This window comes from Haliaeetus albicilla, chromosome 17, assembly GCF_947461875.1.
Source record: "Haliaeetus albicilla chromosome 17, bHalAlb1.1, whole genome shotgun sequence".
In the NCBI taxonomy this organism is placed as follows: domain Eukaryota; kingdom Metazoa; phylum Chordata; class Aves; order Accipitriformes; family Accipitridae; genus Haliaeetus; species Haliaeetus albicilla.
Window position 1 is genome coordinate 31534977 of NC_091499.1, and position 27623 is coordinate 31562599.

Consider the following 27623-nt stretch of genomic DNA (forward strand, 5'->3'; position numbering starts at 1 on the left):
CTTTATGAACCTACATTAGTATTTTAATTTAACATACATACAATGCCGATTAGTTAATTAAAATTCTTTTTAGATCAGGCAACATTAACACAGAATAAATCTGAGTGACTAGACAGATATTTTCCAAGAGAATCTTGAGATCTACAGCCAGTAGGAATAAGAAGAGGTCAATGATCTTGGTGTTGAATTAAAGATGCAACCCCAGATTATTCTGCACTCAGCCTCAGGTTACCAACAATCCATTCCTGAACCACCACAACCGTGCACAAAACAGAGTGCTATTTGCTGGCAATGATCGCTTTGGAAAAAAGGTAATACAGGGAATAGCTATCAGTTCTTCTCAACAGCCTGGATAATATTAAATTAAGAAGTCATGCAGAAAGACAAATCTCACCTTCAGATAAATCACATGTGCTAAATAATCAATGACTAAAAACAGTATAAAGATTTCCTCAAAGCAAAGACAAATTTGGTGGTAAGGCCATGCTATGAAACAAATTCTGCAGGAATGATCAAATGTACAATACCTTCAGCTGTTTAAATTTCAAGAACTGCTATTTATTTTCTGCAGAATTTCATGACTGATTAATTGTTACTGTAACTTTCACAGTCTTATGTTCCTAATTTGTTCTGTAGGGCTGAGCTGTACTGGGAAACTATTTTTAGGTGTTCAATCCTTCAAAAAACAAAACTGAATGTATACAGTGAACCAGCAATTCACAGTTACTTCCTACATTTGCTGTTCCTGAAATCTAGTGAGAAACAAGATCATTTGGATTTAAAGTCTTAATTTTGTCATTTCGCAAAGTGCTGGGGAAGTAACTCTGAATTTCAAAGACCACAAGTCACCTCCGGACTACTAACATATCAAACAAGGCTGCACATACACATTTGTCAGTAAAATCATCAGGCAATTCCTACCACATTGCTTCATAACAGAGGATGTTAATTTTAAAAAGAGCCTAATATTACCTAAAGCATATGCTATACTTTTAATGCCTTTATTTCATTAAAAAGTGCATTCTTGAATTTCTTTGGATAGCTTAGCACATCAGAAATACCAAGTTATATGTATATTTTCTTAAACATGCTAAATATAATTTTCCCTGGCAACTGACTGAGGTTTTACTGTGCATTACTGCTACACAACCACTGTTCACCTGCCTCTTCCACTGTATTTCAGTTCTTTATGCATTTTGTCTATGAGTGTCCACTTGGTACAAACAGCACTATTTCATACCCATATAATGGAACATCACTACCCTAGCTAGCTACAGCAAGGCTTCGACACAACAGGCAATCGTACACAGCATTTTTAAACTCCCTCCTACCAATAAAGTTGCTAGCATCTCATTTTCTCAACTACTTTTGCTGAGGCAGAAAATACCCAAAACATACTGGGAAGAAAAAGAAAGCAAAACCCACATCCCAAACCTTTAGGCACTTTTCCCCCCATTTCCACTTATATTCTTCTGATCTTAAGGACCACGTATCATTTCATCACCTAAAACTGAACAAATTATGTCGACTCTCTCTGAAATTCAGCATTAATAGCTAACTAACTCTAAAAAGATATTGCAAGTAAGTAGGATAGGAGTCTTCATGGCTTGTAACAAAGGAAAAGGACACGTATGCATGTCTACAAAGAAAAAGGCTTCTGGGCGAAGTTCTCCATTATCTATGTTGATCTCTTGAATTCAATCTTTCCCTACCAATATTCTAGTTTTTCTGCCACAAGTAATTAACTAACATAGAATAGCCATGCTGAAACATTGCATTCCTAAAATTATTAATAATTTGTAATAGATTTTGGTAAACACAGAATATATTTATAAGCCAAAACAAAACCCAACCATGACCAAGTTATTTAAATAGGACCAAATATATAGATGCATCTGGCAAATACAACAGTGCAGACTGCATGGTAACTGCAAACCTCTTGCTGAATTCTTTGCTAAAGAAGTCTAAAATGAACGCTAAGTTCATAACAACTGAAAATAAATGTAGGTTGGAACCTGAGATATCAGAAAACAGCTGCCAAAACACAGTGCAATGACCAGAATAGGAACACGAGGCACTTGAAATGACAACAAGGAGCATGTGCAAGAAAATCAAACGATAGAAGGTACCCAAGTAAGTTCCCAAAAACCTTGCTGTCTAGTTGCTGAAAAAGTAAAAGAGATCTACCCTGACTAAAGAGAAGAGCCTTGCACCTAGCGCAAAATATTGTAACTTATTTAGGTATGAATCAAAGGCGTATATCTGTAGAAGATCAAAGAGAAGTACTATCTTGTCCTTGTCTATCTGCCATTTGCATGAAGGGATATTGGGGTTTGGACACTGAATTTTCCCTGCAAACGAGACCTGTACTGAATTTTTCCATTCTTCTGGCAGATCCAGGTAGCTGTTGCAGGAATACAGAGGCAGAGAGAGGGGGAAGAGGGAAAGGAAAGCAATGATTTTTAACGGTAACCACATCGTAGGTGTCAAATTTTTAACAGATAATGCACATGGTGACTGCATACACATATGGATATGATCCATCCAGGTGTGCAAAATGCTAGGTGATAGGTAAAAATACTCTCACTCCCCAAATTTGTTTTCAACCTCAATCAACTGTATACCTTCTATGACTCACGCTGCCCAAAATACACCCCAATTTATGGGGTTTGGTTTTTGGCGGTTTGGGGGTGGTTTTTTTGGTTGTGGTTTTTTCTTTCTTCTTTTTTTTTTTTTGTAGGATCTTAGAGATGCATAGCTCTGCAGAAGAGTTCTTGCTCATAAGGTATTTTTCTCACTAAACGTATCTGAAGCCAATATTGTCAAAAAAGAAGGGCAGAGTGGGGGAAGGCAAGAGACAGAGAGAGAAAGTCCGATTAGTATGTCCCAGTACACAGCTGAAGAATGAACTAACTACTAAATATTTCTTCTAATTTCCAGAAAGATTAGGTCTTACTGGAAAAATCTCACAAATGGGCAAAGCATTACCACCAAATCAGAATTCTCCTCTATCATTCACAATGAGCACAGGAGGTTGTGAAGAAAGCGGTGAAACACAGAAAGTGCTGTTGATTGACTTAAAAAACCCTCTCATGATTGTGACACCAATAGCACTTTATAAGCTTTATCATAGTAATCATTTTTAAAGAGTGTATTGAACAGCATGGGGCAAAAGAAGGATGGGAAAGGACAGTCCAGTTAGGAGACATGTGCTTATTCATCTCTTAGACCCACAGATACTAGGCTAGCAAGATATGCGACAACACTGAACGTAACCTGAAAAAGACAGATTTTAAAGAGTGTTAAACTGAAAAGATGAAACCAAAAGCAAACCAAACCAAAACCAGAGCAATTGTGCAGGATGGAGATGTTCTCAGCATACAGAGAAATCTAAGCTACTGATCTCAAAAAAATTTGTGAAACATTTTTATAATCAAGCAATACAGGCAGTTCCTTCCAAGAATGGGGAAGACAGTCTAAGTTCTCAGTAACTATGGTATTGGCAGGTTCAAGTCACACCAAACCAACTGATGCTAAAACAAACAAAAAATCCAAACCAAAAAAAATCACATAAAAACCAAAACAAGACATTCCCAAATACCCCAGTTTTCCATTTTCCCCTCAGTGCACTTATATTAAACATCTCACAAATCAAAGAAAGTTAGCAGAATAATGCTCTTCATCTAGTAGAGAATGTTGCTTCATTTTTTTTTCAACAGTACATGAAGATGTCCAAGATTTAAAAGCATTACTTTTCTAACTGCATAGTGCCTAAAGAGCAGAGAAATAAGAAAACTCACTTTCTAGAGTAATTTCTACGCTGCAATGCTAACAACCAAATATTTTAGCAGTGCAGTTAAGAGAAAATTTGGGAAAAGTATCAGACTATAAACAATGCCAAATGCCATTGAAAACACTTGTGACACCACTTTGTTATTTGTATTAAGTGTATATTCATTCTGTAACATAATTACCATCTGGAGAATTCAGAGACTTACATTTACATAATTTCGTCATCTTTCATGGGCCTACTTAAAGGAACTACCAGACAAAAATATGAAGAGAATGCCTCTTCTATTTCTAATCATCCTCCAAAAAATTAACAAGTTATGCATTGTAAGGCAGTTAAATAAACAAATTAGAATGAGTGCATAATACTGAGCCCCTTCTATAAAAGTGATTCAACTAAACACAAATACGGGTTAAATACTTTCAATACTGTACATACTAAGCATTCCTTCCTACATCACAGAAGCACACATATAGACTAATTCTTGTATTGAATGGCTTTTACACAGATGAAAACACCAGTACAACAACAGGACAAAACATGAGCTTTGAAAAAGGAAAACAAAGACAAAACTAACACTGACAAAGAAAGGCATAAGATGAAAAATACCAGGTTAGATCTTGCAGTGTAGTATATTTCTTCTGAATTGTCCAAAAAATCGCTACTGTCAGGCTGTTCATTAGATAGAGACCAAGAAACTCAAGTTACTTACATTGCGACTGAAAGCCAGATACACATAAAGGGAAATTTTCTTGCTAAAAAAAGTTGTTAGTTGAAACTCAAACCATGTTAAGACAGTTCCGGGGATAGGGCTAAAACACAGCTAAGGCTATGGTCACATTACCAAACACTACCAAATCACACCAAAATAATGAACTTTTGTTCATCACCTGAGCTGTGGTGATGAGCGACAAACTGCCTCAGTAAGAGGTAAGTATGTACCAGCTCAATCTCTCAGTGCACCACTGACAATAACTCGTCATGCTGCAGTGGTCCAGTCCTTTGGCTTGTGCACTCATACCCGTAAGTAAATAAGCACAAAATTTAAGCATGCTTTAGTGAGACAGAAGCAAAAGGATCAGAAGAACTGCTTTAATGCATTGTTACCGCTAGAGGAAGAGACAGGCATCTCTTGCTCCCGTTTACATTTAAAAGACTTTCTCTCCCAGAGCGTGTAGATTGTTACAAACTTCTCCCTCATCCTGCTTTGTGCTAAGGCTCTTTGCTAAAGCATCCATTCTTTGAATAGATCTCATTTGCTTTTGACATGCCAATTCAAATTGTCCACTGATTCTATATCTAATGACAAAATATGTTTTTTCTTTGGTCTTGTCCTGGGTTCAGCTGGGATAGAGTTAATTTTTTTTTTTACAGGAACCTGGGAGGTGGGGGGCATAGCCGGGGCAGCTGACCTGAACTGGCCAAGGAGCTATTCCATACCATGTGACATCATGCTCAGTATATAAAGGGGGAGCGGGCCGGGGGGTGTGCTCTTCCTGTCGGTGGGGGAAGTGGCAGAGCGTCAGGTCCCGGGTGGTGAGCAGTTGCACTGTGCATCGCTCTTTTTGTATACTCTTTCATTAGTACCGTTGTTGTTGTTGCAATTTCTTTGTGTTGTTCCAGTAAACTGCCTTTATCTCAACCCTCGAGGTTCCAGGTTTGTTTTTTTTTGTTTTTTTTTTCTCCTCTCCTCCGTCTTCCCCCCTATCCCACCGGAGGGGGGCGGGAGGAGTGAGCGAGCGGCCGCGTGGTCCTTTGTTACCGGCTGGGCTGAAACCACGACAGGTCTCTAGACCCAACATAATAATTTTCAAAATCACAACTCTGTTTTATCCGAAAAGGATGTATGAGGTCTGCACGCTTCATTCTGATATGGGCAGTGGAGCAGTTAATTTCCCTCTTCAGAAAGATCCAAACAAGCAGTTATAGATATTCCTTACAGACAGAGAGATGAGGCAAGTTCTTTGGACAGGTTTCAAATATGCAAACTCTGACAGGAATAGAAAATACTAAGAGATTTCCTTATCAGCAGAATTGATCTGGATCATTCAAGTCCCTTCCGGAGCAGCAAGAGCTTCTGAGACGCCAAAGTGCAAAGGTCCTGATTGCTATCGCACAAGGTATGAAAAGGCTCCATTCCTCCCTTCCAACAACATCGGCCAAAGAAGTGCTCTCAAGAGTTGTGCTTTAATCCCTGCAGAAGATCTCTCTCCCCAGATTAGCAACTCGGTTTCCTAAGGTGCAGTGAAAACACCTCTCTGCCCCGTGAAGTTGTCCACTAACTGGTTTGTACAGTCAGTAACTGATAAACCAAGAAAGAAGTGGAAAAAGTATTTTTAAAACTTCAGCTTCTCCATTAACATCTTTCTGCAATTACGATTCTGTGTGTGTATAAATAAATAAAATTCTTAAGGAGCAAAAGCATTATATTTTCTTTATAATCCAGACCATGCAACAGGGAAGCAAAGCCAGGGTAACTTGGAATCAGTTAAAAAATCATTTTAACTAATGAGTTTATGGTAGAAACATTGACTTCATTACCATATTTATAAACACTTGTATGACTAGGGCTCCTCAATGATGTTGTTATGCAGTTATGTCAAGGTCTAAATAACATATCTGGAACAATTGCCTAAGTCCTGCATGTGATTTGGTAAGCTATTCTCCTCCATCTCAAACAGCCACCAGAACCTGCAGACTACCTGTCCAGCCAGTTGGTGAGAAAGAGCAAGATTATATATAACCTCATACACCCAGAGCCAGCTGACCCACTACCAAAAGACAAGGCACCAGGAAGGAGATTTTGGTACAACTACAGAGTAATACAGGGAAATCTACACCAGAAATCCCACTCACATGTGGTTTGTAGACTATAGAAGAGGAAGTACATTCCTAGGTAGACACCCTCCCGAAAACCAACTCAGACCAAAGCCAATGGCCCTCCCATGTATGTACTCAGCCAACTTCTCCACCTTAACACCTGCCTTAGAAAAACAAAGGGAACACAGAAGTCTGCAGTAAGGAAGAAAAGGAATGTCTTTTTTATCAAGGAATGTGAAGAAACTGCTCAAGTGCACAAATGTGGAAAGCAACAGTCTCCATAGAAGAGAGGAAGCTACTGCAATTGTGTGTGAGACAGCACAGACACCTTTTCCCTCACTGCTTGAGTTCTCATACCCCTTGTACTGATGGATCCATATGAAGAAAACATTGGCAATACACCTTTACACAATACATCAACTGCCAGACTCAGCGTGGCTCAGGTGTGATGCAGGGCCACAGAAAGATTGTTTCTGTGGGAAAACAACCACCCCACAAAAATCCAATTTTTTAAAATGCATCATACCTCTTTCCCAGGCTCTCAATTTTATTATTTCCATTATCAATCATCATCAATACAAGCACAGGGGAAACATTTGAGTAAGCACAACAACTCCACAATTAAAAAACCAGCTCAACAAATAAAGGGAATGATATATTTGGCAATGAGGTAGAAAGGATAGAGGAAACTCACAAGACAAAGGGCTGTTGCTTAGCTCATACATCACACCTGGCAGAGCCCACAAATAAGGGGTCTTGCTGCATAGTGTAACGGCATCAAAAAATTTAGGACCAATATGTTATGACTTGTCAGAAAAATCACTACCAAGTTTAGTAGAGCTAAGGAAGCATGCTACGCATCTTGGATCTCTCCTCATCCACAGGTATTTGCGGGGAATAATGTGCAAAGCATAGCCCATGCTGCTTGTTACTCACGAATTCATGATGTGGCTCTGTCTCTTTCCTCAAGGGTGGATCAAATTTTACTTGACCAACTAAAGAGGAGACAAGGAAAACAAGAATTTAAGCTGGGCTGTAACTAGACAAAATTCGGCTCTAAAGGCCAACAAAAAAAGAAAAATCCAGTTTAATGAGTCAATCATATCCCCACCAATAGAAACTTCTGACACATGGACATACTGAACTTGTGCTGGCTAGAAACTAATTGGCACAGAAAGTACTCTTCTATCACAAAGGCAGCACAATCACCATTTGCCCCACCTGCTCATTAGAAAGATCAGGAAAACCATTCAGCAAATAGGGCAGTGAAGTGCCCTCTTTAGAGAAGCAATACAGCTGTAATTTGTAGAAAAAACATATCCATTGTGTCAATTCACTTTTGGATCTGTTCTTCTGGGAGATTCACTAGCACTAAAGAGCCTTGAATGAAATTTGGAGAGAGCTAATCACATCTTCTAGGACAGCTCTTTGGCAGATACTCTTTAACACTCCTTCCCTCAATTTTAGCTTAAGAAAAGACAACTAAAGCTCCAAGTATCGCCTTGATTCAATTCAAGCAAAAGAATGACTACAATTTGGGGGATAGAGTCTGCTCTTAAATGGCCAGTGATCAACCTCCTTCTTTCTCAATTTCTGCATGAATGTTTCAACTGAAACGGAAAACCTACAACAAGATACTAAATTAAGGAAGAAAAACATTCCTCTGTCATTGGAACCTATACCTGTAAGTAAAACAGCATAAGTTTTTATTTTCCTATATATCACTAAAAATGTTTCTATATAGGTCAGATACCCAGAATACAAGTTGAAATAAGTTAACATCAATGATTATTTTAAGAATATTTCACGTTGTCACTTTACACATGCTTACAGTTTATTTCAGAGCGTGTCTTTTCTTCTCTCACGTTTCTACTTGTCGAATGAATTCTATGAGGCACTACAAGAGGCTAGAAGAGAGAGAAAGATAAAATACTTCAGTACCAAAATATACTCACTTGAAGCCAGTATTGCATACCTAGTTTTTAGCAGGTTTCTTTAGCATAATATCAAAAAAGAAAGAAAGAAATCAAGTGGAAGCTAAAAATAAAGATTGCCATGTATGGTTTTCTATATTAAAGTTAGAACTATCTGGAGACATTTTAGCTGTAGAGTGTCTTCAACTTCAAGATAAGGGTTTTTAAAACACTGGATTTGAGCAAATTAAGACAATGCTGGCCAGTGTTTATCTTTGCCGAGATAACATTTCCTTTTTGCACATTTCAGTTTAAGGGTATTGGTAGTTTCCAAAATAAGCAGTAAGACTAATTCTGACTTACTGGCAGCATTTCTTTTCTTTAGTTACCCCAATCATTTTCCCAGCTTCTAACCAAACCTGATTCCTAGAAAGTCATCAATTAGTTTCTTTAAGTAGATGAGAAGTTCACCTGAGGTTTTCAGAGCTGAATAGAAAGGAGTATTCCTAGTACTCACGGTGTGTGGCAAGAGTGATGCCATCATTTCTACAAATTCACCTTCATATTTATGTTCCACTTCTGTTTTTTCCCTGGATTTCCATTTACTTCTCTACAGGATGATGCGTCATGAACTTTAAGACTTGGCTTTCTTTTCTTTGCCTCTGTTGGATTTTCTCTGTTCCTTCTACATCTGCTACTGCAGGTTCTCTTAGAAACCATAACTTAAGGTTTCTTAACAAGAGTAAAACACCAGCTAACTGCTATATACAATCAGGCCCCCAAATTAGCAACATAAATACTAACAGTGTGCTCTCAGCATGTCTTCTGCAATGAAATCTTACTCTTCAGGGAAAAAAGTTCATTCTCCATGATATAAGCCCAAGCAATCTCTGAAAAGAGCATGTTTGCTACATTTCTGTGTTGAATACGTGGAAGCAAAACAATTTTTAATTAAAGCAATCTGACACCATAGTGTCAGAAATTTGATGTGCTGGCATGTTAGCTTTGCTTTTATATATGCTAATTATAATCTACACTCGGCAACTTTTGACTACGAAGTGATGACAGTTAAGAGAACTTCAACTGCTGTACACTCACAAAGAGTCACGAATAGCTCAGCAACTGCTTATCCCTGAAATATTATCTGAAAGCATTACTTCCCTTCTCCCCTTTTCATTGCACACTACTTCCTTGCTTTATATTAGGATCCAACACATACGTACATAGTGTTTCATCTCCCATTTATGCTCACTTTGGTCTTTTTTGAAACTGGAGAGACTTACAGACTGTGTGTATGTATTTTCTCCCACGTATCTCACAGGCAGTTTTTCATTTCTTGTAACTTATGCCAATTCTCCCCTTCCTTAGTTCTAGTTTGTCTATTGTGCATTCTTTTGAACTTCAAAAATGCTTTGCTATAGCTCAGGATGTATTTCAAGGTTTGATCTGGTTTTCTACTTCAGTTCTTTCAAATGCTCTAAGCACAAAAAGGTTGCTTATTTATAATCTTTTGTTAAGAGGCATTGCCCACTTGCACATGATGCGTGCGCATCTGTAATGCCAGCACGAGAATCCCGACTGTAGCGGGGGTGGGAGTTATTTTTGCCTTTGCAGCGATATTGTGCAAGTTCCTTGCATCCTGCCACAGATGTTTGTCCTACACAACAGGCAGAGCCTGCCCTTACACCTTCTTCTTCCATGACCAGAGAATTACTGGAAGGAGTCAAATCCTCATCGCTTGGTCATGAGGACAAAGTCTTCAAGTCACCCTGAAAGACCTACGCTGACAACAAACCGATACAAACAGCTGACATCCAAGCTGTGCAAGAGGACAAAGTAATGTAGGTAAACTTCCCAACACAAAGGCCATTTGGGCCCAATTTTAATCATGGTACAGATCTCAAGAGCAATCTTATCCCCAAAACTTAGTGTGCTAAGGATAAAACATGAGCACTTTCCTCTTTACAACCTTTTCAGCTAATATCACATCCATCATGGGAGTCACTGTCACAGAAACGTGGTGAATAGGCAGTTGCCAGCATCTCCAAAGGTTTATTCTTAAGGGAGTGATAGCAGAGTCCCAAATGGAAATCCTGTCTTTGACTGAATGGGAAACCAAATGAGGTCCTCCATGAGTTGGGGTAGAGAAAAATACTCAAAATGTCAGTTACAGATATTGCTGCCAAATGAATAATGACTATATCACAGGGAGACCTTTCTGATTATACCCAAATAACCTGTTTGTGTGTTTTTAAGTTTAGCTTTTACACATTAAACATTTCACCTTTGTCTGAGTTTAGAATGATTTAAAGATGTAGTACAGCAGTCCTCAAAGTGGCAGCAAATTCACATCTTAATCTCTACCTCACCCACACAACTCTGCAGACTATCCAAGCAGTAACAGATAGCATCCCCACAAAAGCAGCACAGGCCAGGTGAAGAGTTGTCATCACAGCAGACAATAGGCTTGCCTTCAAAGACCACTGATAGCCAGAAAAGCTCTCTAACCTCAAATAAGAAAACACCAAAAAACCCCAAAACACAAACACCACCCCCATCTCTCCCTCTCCAAGAACCAAAACTCCAAACAAACTGGGGAGCAGGTCTGAAGCTCAAGATTCTCACCAGTGTTGTTTGTACTGCGTTACCTTGTACAAGGTAATGTTGCTTCTGTCATTTTTTGATGGATGCATTCAGCTGACTGCCACAAGTATAGGAGTGGTCAATCCCCAAGTTTGGATTAACATCTCCAGCTGCCTCTGTGAGCAGGCAGGTATTGGAGAAAGTTCAACCGTGTATAATAGGAGCATGTACCCTCCTTATTCCCTTCGGTTTATTATAGGAAAGACCACAATGCCAACAACTGCTTTGCCTGTGGCAGGATTCTTTATGAGAAATACAGACCTTGCTCAAGATGCATCAGATAATTCATTATCACCAGCTTTATTCACAGAGGTGAGTTCTAGACTTGCTTATTACAAAATAAAATGTTTTCCCAAGTGTCACTATCAATCTCATCTTACAGGTTGATTAAATGCCTCAATGGAAAATTATCTGGCAACATGGTTAGGGGAGAAATGAGAAGAGACATCTAAGTTGTCTACCCAATGAAAATGATCCAGCACCACAGGTAACTGTGTTTGAAGCTCACTGGAGAGCTCAAGGCCATATGATGAACAACGACAGAGAAGTATCATTATGCCTAGCACAGAAGTCCACGAATGCAGCAGGAAACCCTCAGCAACATAAGGCAAAAAACGAATGAACTAACATCTGAAAAAATGCCTATCAAAAGTCATGCAAGCAGCTTGCTTGTCCTCCATACTGTCAGCCAGACTAGCTCCTTTACAAATGATGAAAATACACATTTTCTCTGATCACTGCTGTGAGGTTGGTTTCTCTTCATTTTGTCCCCAGACAAGGCATAGCTTTTTCCTCTGATACCACACTTCATGATGGGATGACTGATAAGTAATACACTAGGCAACAGAAGAGCCTTCTTAATTCTAAGTCAGAAGGGACATAAAAGAGCAAACACTATTTTGAAAGCTACAAGTAACTGTCAATAAAATGTGTACTGAAGTGACTCCATAGAGGAAGAGAAGAGAGATTCTCCACCTGAGTGGCCCAAAACGAATGTCAAAATTCTTTCTGAAAAGATACACCAGTGACACAGGGGAACAGCACATCAGGGTTTCAGTACAATTTCCAGGAAAGCAGGGAAGACTCAGGGCAAGCTACTCTGATCTCAGCAGCTCACTCACAGGAAGCACACTAAAACAAGCTACCTTTCTTCTTCTGACAGCTCGTGAAAGCTTTGCTTTTTCTGGTTTCTACAGAAATATCACTTTAACAGGCCTCAGAGCTCTCTATTGCCACTGAACAGACAGAGAACTAAAGGACGCCTGATAGTTAAGAGCTTATGGGGAGACGATCAGAGTTCCTCAGTGCTGTCTCCATCAGGAATCAGACTTCTTTCTCTTAACACTGACATGAAAGTCAACCACAGTAAGGGTTTTCTTGCCTGTTTAACTCTCCTAAACATTTTTTTAACAGAAAAATTTACTAAGTGTGCTCCACTATTGGCAATTGTTTTTAAAAGTACTGACTATTCAATCCTTATGCCTTCTTCTCCTTCCCTCCCATTTAGGAAATACATAAACTTTGCACTCTACCATACCAAAAAAAGACCTATTTCACTTTGGCTTCTTTCCACATTTATTTATTTCAACTTCTAAGGAAGATAAATCTGGTGCATGTCAACTTGTCTTTGCTGTTCCAGAAGGTAAAAGCTCATTTAACTTGTAAAATCTGAAAACTAGTATCTTAAAGTAGTTGCTTCTTTTCAATTGTTTTCCTTTGAAGGCATTTTTAGACTAGTTTATCCATTTAAAAAACAAAACAAAACACAAGTATGCAATTAATGAATCAATGGCATTTCTGTCAAAAGGATTAATTTTTTTCCTCCGAAAGAGATCATCAGTTAGGGAACTGTAAACAGTTGGGAAGTCTTCACTAACATACAGTTAAGTACAAAGACAGGGGGCAGTAACAGAATATCTGTTTTCTCTTATTTATGAAAACCTTCAGTCCTGCACTATTTATCATCTAACATAAGCATGCTATTTTTTCCCAGCTATTAAAGCAGAAAATCAGAAACTTTGCCTTTGACAAAACCTTAAGTGAAAGCAAGTTTCAGAGTATTCTAAGATAGAAAATATAATCTGCAAGAAACACATAGCAAACCATTTGAAAAAAAACAACTACAGCATCATTCTCTTCTCATAAGAAAGTAAATTAGAAACAAAAGAACAAGTCTACAGAGGTATAAAGTGATTCTTATGAATGCTTTCTTTGCAGATGAATGGAAACATAATTCCAGAAAGAAACAGAAAGAAGAATGCATGACAGAACTCACAACTGGAGAAGTAGTCCACATTTACTGTTGCAAAATTGTTGAAGGGCAAAAATAAACAAAATTTTAAAGTGTTTACATCTCTTTCTCTTTGAGCTTCTTTCCTCCAAATATAATGAATTTTGCTAAGTGCCTGTACACGTGACAGAGCAGCACAACCAAAAGTAAAAGCAACCCTTGAGACTATTCCCAGATCACAAAACATTCTGTGGCTCAGTAAATCATAATAATTTAGTTTTGTTGGCAAATGAAAACTTAACCTGATTCTGTGATTAAAGCATATTCCTACCTCAGGATCATCATCATCAAAATCATGGTAAGCGGAATGATCAGGATTATTCATTTTATCCAAAAGTTCAATAGCAAGACTTCGATTTAATGGTTGGGTAACAAAAGGATGCTGAAAGACAGAAGGAAAAACACATATTAAAATTCCAACCACTCATATTAAGCATATTCTAATAACTTAAAAAAAATCCCATACATGAATTTATACCTGTAGTAGCTTTTCAGCTGTAGGTCTTTTTTTAGGATTTTTTGTAAGTGCCATTTTCACAAAATGATGGAAACTATTGGACCTGTAAAACGAAGTGGTAAACTTTACAATCAATTGCCCGGTGAAATACATGATCATTATCTACTGAAACAGAAAAGTACTTACCATTTCATTTTGTCCTTTAACTTAGGAGGCTGGAAGTTGCTTTTTGTCATTAGAAAAAGCGCCCTGAAAAAAACCAACAGTATTTCTGTGGCTTACATTGCAAAACATACACAAGATGAATTATTAAATACATTATTTAGTTGGCAGGAAGAAGTCCATCGGTTTAAGAGATGCTACCTCAACAACATTACACATTTATGCACCAAAAAGAGTTGCTACAATTTCTATCATGTACATTCAGAACTCACAACCCAGTACCTTTGCAGCATCCCCAAAGACCACATAGCACACATAGCCACCACTCCAAATAGATTATTTTCAAAGCTGTATTTACACACGAGGCTTTAACTCCTTACTAACCTCATTGGATGTAGGTCAAACATCGGAGGCTGAAGTTCAGCAAGCTCTATAGCAGTTATTCCAACTGCCCACAGATCACAGAGTTGGTTATAGCCACCTTTTCTTTCTACTGCAGCAACTTCTGGTGCCATCCTAAAGAGTAAAAGACATTTTTAGATAAACTTCTCACCACAAATCAAACGTTCTTCTGTATGCAGCAGTTTACTACTCTTTTCCTTAAAGCTCTCAATCTGTAAGCTAACAGCATATACATTTATATGCATGGATATATATATATGTATGTGTAAAAAGTTACGTAATGCATACATGAAGTTTTCCTCAATCATCTTCTAGTAACTAACAGGCAGTTTCCAAAACAGCTATTTAGCAATAACTGGACAAAACCGATCTCTCAGACTTTTTTTGCAGGCACACAGCAAACTACCACTCAACAACCAAAGAGCCTAAGGTATAATTATTCAATTACAGTAAAATCCAAATAATATCCAAATTTACACATTGCCCCAGAAAGTGATCAACTGACATTGAAGAGAAGAATCCTAACAAAACAAACAAACAAAAAAAAGTAACAAAATGACAGCAAAATGGCCTCAAGTTGTGCCAGGGGAAGTTTAGACTGGATATTAGGAAAAATTGCTTTACTGAAAGGGTTGTCAGGCATTGGAACAGTCTGCCCAGGGAAGTGCTTGAGTCACCATCCCTGGAGGTATTCAAAAAGCCTGTGACAAGGCACTTCAGGACATGGTTTAGTGGGCAAGGCTGATGGTTGGACTCTATGACCTTAAAGGTCTTTTCGAACCTAAATGATTCTATGATTGTATCCTAAAAACATGAGACCAGAAGACTCATTGTCACCTCTGCACAGAACACTCCTTGTTTGTAGTCTGCCCTACTACAATGTCAGAAGGCCTCATGTAAGTTAAAGTAGTTTCACATCCTCAGGTGGCAAAAATTAACAAACATAACTGACACATAAATGGGAATACCTAAAGAAAATGATTTACTAGGCATTGTCAGGTTTTGAATGGCCAAAGTGAATTATGGATTTGATTGTCCTACATAGTCATATCAGATGGCAAAGTTAAATTTTTTTTTTATTTTTTTTTATTTTTTTTTTTTTTTTAGCTTTTAATTTTATTAGTCCAGATCACCCGAAAATTAGCAGTGGAACTGGAGATGTAACTCAATATAGGTAAGACAGATTAATGTCACTTAATAAGTGCTCCAGTAAAGCAGCAGGCAGCATCTCAAATGATGCATTTTTTTAAACACGGACATCCTTATCTGTAGATCTGAATATATCACCAGGTTTGGTGATACAACTTATTCCAAGCCTCCATAGCTAAACTATATTTACATAAATTTCTTTGAGAGTTCATAAAAAAACCCCAATCACTCTAAATCAAAAAGGAGGGAGTTACATGGGTTAACTTTAGAACGACATGGAGGAGGAGCACAAGGGTAGACAGCAGGGTTACTAGAACTAAAGACACTGCACAGCAGTTCTGCCCTTCATTTCTCTCTCCCATCCAAGCACCATAGCCTTACCTGCCCAGACACCTCTAATGATCACTAAAACTTTCACACGGCCTGTTTCCAACTAAATTTTTTTCTCTACAATCTCAACAATTTTGCTTCCTTGCTTCTCCTCTCGAAGCTCTGCAAAGAAAACCTGATGCTTTTCATCAGCATTTAACCTATGCAATGCTTTCAAAGTTATTGTTTGAGGTTATGACATGTCATTTGAGAAGCATGGCAAAATTTGGAAGTTACACAGTGATACAGGCTAGTACTAAAGCCACCCAGACATCTTAGGAAAGAGAGACACAAACCAATTACACAATCATGACTGATGGGTGTTTGTGTTATTCTGAAAGGGAAGTGAATCCATGCTTTGGTGTGACTTACATCGCAGAAGAATGCTAAAAATGCTATTTCAGGACTGAATACTTGGATGTAGGGTTTTCCTCACTGTATACATTTTTATCTTGTACCTACTATGCTGTGAGACAACAGAATTTTGAATAACTTTCTGGGAAATGCACAAAAAACGTGCTATTTTACAGCAAAGAATGTGTGCCATTTACTTCAAGGCAAAAAGGGAACAACCACTTCCAGTACAAAGAGGAGAAAATAAAATGCTGAACTTCAGAAAAGATAAATTATGCAAACACGGTTACTGAGGGAAGAATAAAGATGCAGTACAAATAGAATAGAAATGTACTTTTGAACTCAATCAGTTTAGGCAAATAAGGGGGGGTTGCGAGAAACTGGCTTAGGGGAAACATTTCACAAGTGGCAAAAGAATCTGTGGAGACAAACAAATGAAACTCATTATCAGCTTAAGAGTTGCAGAAAAGCAGTATCTAGGGTGGAGGGAAAGAAACAAAACACCAAAACAGAAAATCAGGGAAGAAAAAAAAATTTAAGATCAGCATTAAAAACAAGCAAAATTGTTTATAGTTTTGAAGTTTGATTAAATTGAGATATATTAGTCAACAGTGGTAGCAGCACACAGACAGCCTTTCAATTTTTCAGAGCATTACAGCACTTTCTCTGATACACAGTAAATTCAGGATTTAGCATAAGTAATACAGATACGATCACTAGAAAGTTTGACACAGCCTTTAGTGATTAGTCTACCCAGAAAGTGACGTAGCATGCTTTTATCACAATTTTTCAACAGTATTATATATACGTTACTATTATATTAATGGCCAAGTAAAACACAGTTACCAATACGGGGTGCCAATGAATGACTTCCTTTTGGCAATTGTAGCTGTAATCTGTGCAGATACTCCAAAATCAGCTATTAAAAAAAAAGTAAAACCAAAACAACGGTTAATAACTGATTTGATGTAAATGTTAATGAACACAAGTTTGGTTCCCCACTGTAAGAGTTCCTTAAATATATTGGAAATATTTAACAAAAAATAAACAACAAAAGCAAATAATGGAAACTTGGTGTATCTCAGGTACCATCAGTCAGCTCCTCTCAGTCAGCTGCCAAATACGCAGGCTGTGCACAAACATGACCCTTATCAACACAAAAAAGAACAGGCTAGCACGGAAGCCCTAACAGTTACATGCAGTGTTTTAATATGATAAAAGACATCATTTAGTATTATCCAAGAGATTCTTTCAGATAATCTTTCAAGGCACATTTCACACTTAAGCACTCTGAGACGGGGAACCAGAGAAACCTTAGCCGATACAGTAGATATATGAATGTGGATAAGAATTGTTTAATAATTATCTAGCTTATAATGAAGTTAAAGAAGTTTCAATAGAGGTAGACATGGCCCAAGGGGATGAGAAGTGATGTTTAACGCTTGCATTGTTGAGGCCGGCTAGGACAGGAGATAGTCCCTGATAAGAAGGAGCAGTGGCTCCAAGAACCAGCCAAGACCGACCTTGGGATTTGGACAAATGCCAAGGGACAACTGAGTCTGCGCAGGAACAGAAGGTTAAGAGTTCACCGTGAAGAAGACATGCAGCCTTCATCTTCACGACCACCAGACGACCACCATAAGGAGGCACTGCGCAAGCGCAGCTGAGAGGAGACTATGGAAATGACTTCCTAGGGCTAATTTTAATATGAAGCGGGGATAGGTAATGCCTATGTATAGGCGTATTGCGAAACTCTATGTATATGTAACACTTGACTGTATAAATTTAAAGCGAACTGCCAAATCAGGCACGCACGACTTTGGTGGGACAACCCCCTGTGCTGCCCAGCGCTGAATGAACATACCTACTTTACAATCTCACCGATTGTGGAGTCTGTTTTCCGCACGTCAACTCTGGATGGTACATTTTATTAAAAATTTATAAAAACCTGTGATTTGGTTTTTACCTCCCCCTTACAACATCAGAAAGTCTTTTACCTCAGTGTTCCAAAACTACTCATTACTCCTCAGACACTAACTGGATGGTGCAGTTAGATACTACCAGCAAGAGAAAAAGAATTCTGATATTCACTAATTCCTTACATGAACTATTACATCATTAAACAAAATACAGAAGACTGCTTCTTTGAGCACATAAAAATCTGTTAATAACACTAAATTGTATTAACTCACCTAATTTTACATGTCCATTATCCGTTAAAAGGATGTTTGCTCCCTTAAAAAAAAAGTAAGCATACTTGAATTAAAACATGCAGATTCCTCCAATACATATTTTAAAAAAAAATATGTAAGATCTTACAGCAAACTAGGGGCCAAAGACAAACCAAGGATTGTGTGTTCAAGAAATCTGCAGCCTTACCAAGGAAATGTTTGTGAAATTAGCAAGTTTCCATTCTGTTATATAAAGAAACTTGGATATACGGGGTTCTCCTTAATTTTCAGTTTAGTACGCTTCAGCCTATGGTACTACAGAGTTCCATTGTACACAAAACCCCTCTCAAAAAGCAGAATATGATTATTTGGCTATGCTGATGAATTCTTACTTTTTTCTATTTACACTGACTGAAAGGAAATAGGAACTCTAAAGGTCAAAGCAGAAGTAATTTGATTTTCTTTTCATATGCAAGAGCTGGCTTTGTCTTGAGAACCATGATAATTATTACTATAGCCTTAAGGACCTGCCTTGATATTCAAGTGTTTAGCAAAACTATTTCCGTACTTATGCAACAAAGATTCTGTTAGTGCTAGGTTTGAAGAGTTCACTGTTGTGTGGCTATATGTACCACTCACTTCAGTTCAATAATCAAAACTAACCTGAAGCGGTAGTTGGTACCATAAAATTACAACATAAAAGGACTGAGAACAAACCTGATTTGAAGTCTGAAACCAGGTACAGTTTGAGTTGAGCGAAGGCTGGAGCTGGCTCAACACACCTCCAAACGTCAGCACTGCCCATAAACTAGATGGAATTGCAGCACAGATCGGCCTCCAAAAAACTATGTTTTTACAGATTATGGCTTTTCACAGAGAAGGAAAAGTCAGGCCTGCAGTAGAATGCAGCTTACTTTGGCAAATGTCACACAAGTATCATTAATGAGCGTTATAAACAGAGCTTGGTAAATAGTGTGACAGTCCGGTTAACATGCTCTTGCTCTTGTTCACCTTTCAAGACTAACAGGATAGATACTCTAAATACATAACTACTGAGGGAAACAACCATAATTCAACAGTCAGGAGATCTGCAGATTAAGATAGTATTTTTCCATGCTCATGTGAACAGCATTTAAAAAAAAAATTCAACGTAAGCACTGTAAGCATTTTTTATCAGCACAGTTCCGTTTAGAAACAGGTTATCTATGCACTGTATCCTTACAAGCATCATTTTGCATTCTATAAAGTATAATGAAAAAAGTTTAATTTTTGTATCCAAAGTAATCTTGCATTCAGAAATTATTTTTATGATTGCTCAAAACCCAAATATCCTTCTGCAGTCAATGAGAACAACTTGGAATCAGGCTGCATTAAGGCATCTACTGTTGAAGCTACCATGGACACTGTATCCCTAGTCTGAAAAAAAACCCAAATCAACCAAACAAAACCAACACCCCACACAACACAAAGGAATACGATAATTTACTGTCAGATTTCCAGGAGAAAGCCTGCCAAGTTTAAGCTGCAGTCTGAGCAAGAGTTTGGAAACGCAAACAGTAACAAGTAAAACTCCAGCAACAAAAAGTTAACAGGAAGCACCAGAAAGAAAGTGTAACAGAATTTAAGAGTCTGAACAAGCCACCTTTGATACAGCTTTGTTGAGATGAAGGTTTGAGTAAGTCAGTGTTACAAGCCTGACTTGCAGTACCCTCTCCAATTTCAGCATGCAAGGGAGGGGACAGAAGTAGTCTCCAAGAACCACACAGAACAGCAGCCACTGCCCTGCATCTGCTCACCAAGAAAAGAAGCCAAAGCAACAGCTCTGCTCGCTAGCTGGTTCAAAGAGAAGGGTATGTCAAGCTTCTTGGAAAGGTGTGGGAAAGACCGAATCTTTCCTTTTGCGCAGGGCACACCCGTCCAGCCATTTGAACACATGTTGCTCCAGACACTCACTGATGCCCAAATTTTACAGTGCTGGTCTAAATAAATAGTATCTTGAGCTCCAATTAAAAGAACAAACTATTTCCATGCATGCATTTTAAAGAAAGATTTTTTTTTTCTTCCCTTGGGCAGAAAATTTTATTCTAATAGAAAAACCTACATATTTAAAAATATCCCCCAAATTGATACATAACAGTAAAGACCCATCAGAGCTAGTCTATTTGAAAAACACCAAAATTCCCTTCAGTTTTTACTTACCTTGATATCTCTGTGCATTTTTCCTTTACTGTGAAGATAATATAGTCCCTGCATAAAATATTTGGATAATAATTTAGTCCAATATTTTTCATTTTATATACATTTCTTTCTTAATTACCAGACATACTTAGGATCCAATTCAATCACCTAAATGACTCACTGACTGAAGAACATTCTCGTATTTCAGTGTATCCAAACTGCATTTGCAAATTCAATACATGTAGTAGCATAGTATCTAAAACACAGGATAGATGGAAAGAATACCAGTCACCACATCTGTTTCAAGAAAAGCACTCCCTGAGGAAGTTTTCCTCTGGAGGTGGTAACTGTCACCTTTTTAGACCAAGTTAATTACTTTTAAATTGCCTAACAGTCTTCTATTCAGCAGTCAGATTACTGGATACCTAGTGCAGTTATCCCCTATATCATTACACACTTCAGTTAAGTCTAGAAGCATGCTAGCAGGCAGCATTTCAGGTCTAACACAGGAGTTCAGCTCTAATTCACGGATTTCTGCAGAAGCATTAGGCTGTCTTTCTGGGTCGCGATGACAGTGCCAAAACGTTTTAGGACTCAACTTGAGTTAGAAACTTTAAGTTTAAATTCTGGAAGAATTCTATGAAACCAAATCCCTGCGTGACAAATCACAGAGCACGACACTTTTGACACTCCAGGCTTATCTCTCAAATTCTCTTCCGGGGTAAAACAATACATAAACATCTTCCTCACTCTGCAGTCATGAACCTCCATAAAGACTACGTATTCATGTGAGATACCCATGTCAAGACAGAATTATTATTTCTTTTTTTTTTTGCCACCTCATGCAAGAGGTGTTGATTGCAAAAATAAATTAGGATTGTTTTCAATTATCAGCATTTTCATGAATGGTCCTAAATATACTAACAGGAAAAAATGAGGAAACAATTACTTACGTGACTTGGTACTTGAGAGTTTCAAGTGAACGACATAGTACAGATAGACAACAATGCCACTGAAGATACAGTTTTGGGCTATTTTTTTGTCAGTTCATGAAAATCCAAATGCAATGTCGCTGAAGTGCTAATCAGTTACAAAATTCAACTCCTTAAATAAACTAAAAAAAAGAAAAAAACCCCACTCACAGATGTTTTAAGCTGCTTCTCTGGGGGAAATGACTAACAACACCCAGTTGGTCCAATCGTTTTTCAGAGTCATCACTGCAGGCATACATGCAGACCCAAAAATTGGACTCGATTTGCTTTTGGGACAGAGCATCTATCTGACCATTGCAACAACTGGCATCATCTAAAAAGAGTCCCATGTACGCTCCTTGCATTTAAATCTCTGAATGCTATTGGCACAGAAAGCCCAACAACTCACTCATTTTTACCACTGCCTTGGAAGAATTTGAGGTCACCATTTTCAAAACTGAATGCCTCGAGGCAGGTACTTTAAAGGCCATATTTAAAGGACCTATATTTTCAGAATCAGTCTCAACTGATTCCAACCAGAACTGATATTGAGTATTTTTTGAAAACAGACCATTTAATGGGCTTCCAAATATGGAGATCGAACACTAACTTTAGGCATTCAAGTGAAACTCCAGATTCATGGAAACTAATGGCAAAATTGACATGGGGTAAATTACTTTTATGGATGGACAGATGGCCTATATTCTCAGACTTTTTATTAGGAAAAGCAACTGCAGCATTGTAAGCTACAACAAGATATCAGAAACTATATACATTATATTTGGTCAGAGTGTTATAAGCATGTATTTACAGACAACTTCAAAATATTCAAAAATGGGTCCATGGCATAACACTTAGAAAATACATACAAAGCAGCAAGTTTCCTTCCCACAAGCAATTTACATACATTAACCAAGAAATCTTCCCACATGATAAATAATGATATCATAAATTCCATTCTCAACTATTGAAACACACCTCCATACTCTAAGAAGATTATGGATTTGATGGATGGACTATTCAGTGGATAAGGAATTGGCTGGATAGTTGTATACAGAGAGTAGCGGTCAATGGCCCAATGTCCACATGGAGATCAGTGACAAGCGGTGACACTCAAGGGTCCGAATTGGGACCAGTACTGTTTAATATTTTTATCAATGACATAAGACAGTGGGATCGAGTGCACCCTCCGCAAATTTGCAGATGACACCAAGACGAGCGGTGCAGTTGACACACCTCAGGGAAGGGATGCCATTCAGAGGGACCTGGACAAGCTCGAGAAGCAGGCCCATGTGAACCTCAATGAGGTTCAACAAGGCCAAGTGCAAGGTCCTGCACCTGGATCGGGGACCTGGACAAGCTCGAGAAGCAGGCCCATGTGAACCTCAATGAGGTTCAACAAGGCCAAGTGCAAGGTCCTGCACCTGGATCGGAGCAACCCCTGGTATCAGTACAGGCTGGGGGATGAAGGGGTTGAGGGCAGCCCTGCTGAGAAGGACTTGGGGGTATGGGTGGATGAAAAGCTGGACATGAGCCGGCAATATGCACTCGCAGCCCAGAAAGCCAACCATATCCTGGGCTGCATCAGAAGAAGTGTGGCCAGCAAGTCCAGGGAGGTGATTCTGCCCCTCTGCTCCACTCTGGTGAGACCCTACCTGCAGTACTGTGTCCAGCTCTGGAGTCCTCAGCACAGGAAAGGCATGGACCTGTTGGAGCGGGTCCAGAGGAGGGACACGAAAATGATCAGAGGGCTGGAACACCTCTCCTGTGAGGAAAGGCTGAGAGAGTTGGGGTTGTTCAGCCTGGAGGAGAGAAGGCTCCGGGGAGACCTTCTTGCTGCCTTTCAACACTTAAAGGGGGCTCGTAAGAAAGATGGGGACAGACTTTTTAGTAGGGTCGGTAGTGATAGGACAGGGGGTAATGGTTTTAAAGCAAAAAAGGGTACATTCAGACTAGACACAAGGAAGAAATCTTACAATGAGGATAGTGATGCACCGGCCCAGGTTGCCCAGAGAGGTGGTAGATGCCCCATCCCTGGAAACATTCAGGGTCAGGTTGGACGTGGCTCTGAGCAAATTGATCTAGGTGAAGATGTCCCTGCTCATAGCAGGGGGGGGTTGGACTAGATGACCTTTAAAGGCCCCTTCCAACCCAAACCATTCTATGATTCTGTAAGAAAAAAGGGTTTAAAGGTTCAAAACCCAAAACACTCCTAGCTGTCACATAAGACTTCACTGTAAGGAAAAAAAAGCCATGTCATAGAAGTCAGCAAACTCTGGCATAGCATAGGGAGATGGTAAATGGCATGCAAGGGAGCTAGCTCAGGGGCAGAGCTATCTTGAGAGAGTGTTTTGAGAAAGGCAACAGCTCTAAACTGATGGCATTCAACACATTTGCATTCACTAGAAGCCAAGAACTGTGCTCTCACATGGAAGCAAGACATCCACCAAAAAAAGCTGTTTCTGATTAAGTTTTACTGGTGAACTGAACCTTTAATTTAGGAAAGAAAAATGAAAGCTAGCATGCCCATGAGGAGAGGCTGGTGACCTTAACTTGAACATCCCAAGTACCCAGGCAATTTTTTTTTCTTATTGGCACAGATCAACTATTGGATATGCAAAACTGAGTCCTTAAATTTTCCTTCAAACTTGCAATAACTAATTTATACCACAAATACGGATTAATAAATATGCTGCTTCCCCCCTTTAAAAACAAAAATAGAATTAACAGCAGAAAGATGATGACAGTTTTCTTCAAATGATCCAGGATAATTTGAGGTTATGCAATTATACAAATCAGTGCTAGGCTATAATACAGGACCTCCTCAGAAGTCTGAGAAAAATGCTAAGCCATCCAAACACTGTACTTCCATGGCATCACACGTATTTGTAGCTTTTAATGTAAAAGTATTAAAAGCTAAAAATAAAAGTCAACCACAAGAACCTGTGAACACACTACCTGTAGTGTTTCTCTGCTAACATAGGCAATCTGCTGTTCTGAAAGTGGTCCAGTCACTGAAACAGAAGGGAAAAAAAAAAAAATTCTCAAAATCAGGTAAGGTACTGCCCATTCCAAACCCATACCTCAATCACTTCCATTCACACTGATAGGATCTTACACTAGAAGCCTCAAAGTAAATGTGTTTAGACTTTCCCCCCAGACTGAGCATCCCAAAGACCAACAAACATTTTTTTAAACTCAAAGATGTCTCGTCCCATTGGAATGGAAACTACTAACTCCTTCCACATATAAATCTCAAAGTAATTAAGAGGAAAAAGAAACAGAAGCAGTGATTTAAGCACAACTCTTTCCCCTGCACAAACCCATTGTGTCCTTTTACGCAGGGCTGGACTTCCAGCCCAATGACTCAGAGCTGCAGCAAACTCTGCTCAGTCCCCATTGAGCCCTAGGAAGTTCCTTCTATCCTCTGCGATCTACTCTCTCCTTCCGTCCTTCCCACTGCCACACAACCTGCTCTCTCTTGCCTGTAGCCATGTGACCTGCTCTCTGCAGCTTCTCAAGCCTTTTCTGCATGAGCTACCAGCACTGTTGCTCCTCCTGGGCCTGCCACACCATGCACCTTCTCAAACTCCTTCTGAGCAGTCTCAGCAGCTTCCTGCAGGGTCACACTTCACTCAAATCTCTTAAAGGAAAACAATTAAATTCTTAACAAATACATAAACCAAACACTGAACAGCAAGCAATGAATGGCCTGTGACTTGTCCCCAGTCACTGGACTTTGATCCTGAAATTAAAGGGTTTTAAGACCAGGAAATGCAGTCCTCACTGCAAGCTTCTCAGGTTTTGCAGAGAAAACAAACAGAAAAGTTGGATGGGGTTTCTCAAAGGAAACTGAAGGAGTAGGGAGTTAAAAATGAAACAAGATTTAAGCACCTAACTGCTCAGCTTCTACAAAACCCACAACCATAACATAAATTAGTATCATGCAACATATAGCTTCAAAACAGGTCTAGATCCATCTTCCCTTTTCTGAAAGAAAAGCTCCAAACCCACATAAAACTAAATATATTAGCAGCCAGAGTACGTATTTCTAGGCACGTATGTTTATTTTGAGAAATTTAATTCTGATTAATTTAACATTACAGATGCCTATAGTTCAACTGGAATAAGTCTTTTTGGAATGTAATTAAAATCAGAAAAGAACCTTCCACTGTAACTACCAGCAGAGAAGCCAAAAATCAGCTGCAACAGGAAACCACTCCTGTACGACATCTGTTCAGGCATTTATATGGCATGAGCTCATTTCCTACTCTACAGGTGTTCCACATAACAAAACCTATCAGACACAATGCTTTTATCAACACTAGCAAAGACATAAGGGATCAACAAGGCCATACTCAAATGACTATGTCATGAGCATGGTGCGAACTTGTGAATTGGTGCCTTGTTTTAATTGCAGCCAAGTTAAACATTAAAAGGTATACAAGCTGTTTACGCACAAGAGAAGGATGTGAAGATCCCAACATGTACAATCTTCACAATTTAGAATATGGACGGATTTCCTGTCTGAAAAACATCACCTGAGAACCACAGAGCCGTTACTCACTTATGGCATACTCCCTTCCTAAGCAAGTCTTAATTCCAGGGCAATAAAATCCCTCAAAACTGATTTTCTCTCTTGAAAACCAGCAATCAGTTGACCGATCCTCTCTTAACGCAATAGATTCACACACGCCCCTTGTTTCTTTGATCACTCATTGCACCTAAGCCTAAAGCAAATATATAGGCCACCTTTGCTTTTCACATGCCATGCATCCAGCATTTAAAAATACCCACAAAACACACCTCTCATGGCACTACTGCTACAGAAACATACAAAAGATCGCTGTTTACAAAGGACAAGAGCATCCACACTAATCAATCCACTTACCTAGCTATCTGTAGGCAGTGGTATAGATTATACCAGAGTAAAGTTCAAAAGCTCAAAACCAAAATGGCTATGAAGTAAGACATCACATCAGAATTTTTTTTTTTTTTTTTTAATTTTTACAATACAATATTGTCTAATCTTACAGCCTTTGAGAAGCAGTGGTGGGTATATGAGATACTGAAGGAAGGAAATAACTTCTGCTGCTCAAAAAAAAATCCCCACTATAGCTGATTTCGTTTAAAAAACCCCAAACCCAACCCCAACCAATTATGTAAATACATAAGCTAAAATTGACCTTCAATGGATTATTATGTATACGAAATTCAGGATTCCTCCTCTCTGATTCCAAAACACTGTAATCATCTCCATTTTTGAAAATAAGCTTTACTTAGATTTTAAGGAATCGTGACATACAGTCCTGACATACCATGATAAATATCCTGTAGAGAGCCACCTCCACAAAACTCCATGCAAATCCATAGCTTGTCTCGTCTAAAAAGTGAACAAAACCATTCATTAGCTGTCAGATTTGAAAACAGCATCTATAAAAGCTATATAAGCCAGAGGACCCAAACATTATAAAGCACAACACAACAAGCTCCGTATTATGAAAAGTACAAGTCAAATAATGAATATGATTTAATCTTTGTGATACTTCACTGTCAAAATACTAACTAATGAAATACCCCAAATATTCCAGGGTTTATTGGAGCAACAGAAACAGTATTAGTGAAATGTTCACACTGATATTTTTTGAATTTTTACTGAGAGTAGAGAGAAAACAAATGTGTGTTCTTATTTCATCCTCATTTTCACTTCTCCACTTTTTTCAGAGCAGAGGAATTAACACCAAAAAAAAAAAACCCCAAAAAAACAAAAAGCCCTAGGGATATCTCTCAGCTCAATTTCTTCTACAACAAATAGAGTGAAACTCTAGCACTTGAGTCAAAGCAAGGCAGAGTGGAGCCCACGCTGTGGGTAAGTGCCTTCTCAGATGAAGTCTTTTCCCTCAAAAATACCTATACATATTTTTGGTGGCAGCACTCAGAACGAAGTTCTTTAG

At 38.6% G+C, this 27623-nt stretch overlaps 1 protein-coding gene across 11 annotated transcripts in view; it reads right to left on the reverse strand.

Moving 5' to 3' along the window:
• The window catches only part of MAP4K3 (mitogen-activated protein kinase kinase kinase kinase 3), an 86259-nt gene that overhangs the window by 39639 nt on the left and 18997 nt on the right, over positions 1-27623 (reverse strand). For 8 of the 11 annotated variants that reach the window (XR_011328521.1, XR_011328522.1, XM_069805276.1 and 5 more), the window contains 12 exons: positions 26988-27052; positions 24628-24683; positions 20720-20767; positions 18542-18584; positions 17196-17268; positions 14460-14591; positions 14100-14162; positions 13935-14016; positions 13728-13838; positions 8442-8517; positions 7547-7605; positions 4400-4462 (listed from right to left, as the gene is read on the reverse strand). Coding sequence is in view for 9 of the 11 variants with exons in the window: in XM_069805276.1 (XP_069661377.1) it covers positions 4400-4462; positions 7547-7605; positions 8442-8517; positions 13728-13838; positions 13935-14016; positions 14100-14162; positions 14460-14591; positions 17196-17268; positions 18542-18584; positions 20720-20767; positions 24628-24683; positions 26988-27052 (871 nt within the window). In the remaining 2 variants the exon portion in view is untranslated. The remainder of the gene's footprint in view (positions 1-4399; positions 4463-7546; positions 7606-8441; positions 8518-13727; positions 13839-13934; positions 14017-14099; positions 14163-14459; positions 14592-17195; positions 17269-18541; positions 18585-20719; positions 20768-24627; positions 24684-26987; positions 27053-27623) is intronic. The other 3 variants (XM_069805279.1, XM_069805278.1, XM_069805283.1) reach the window with 2 other exon arrangements.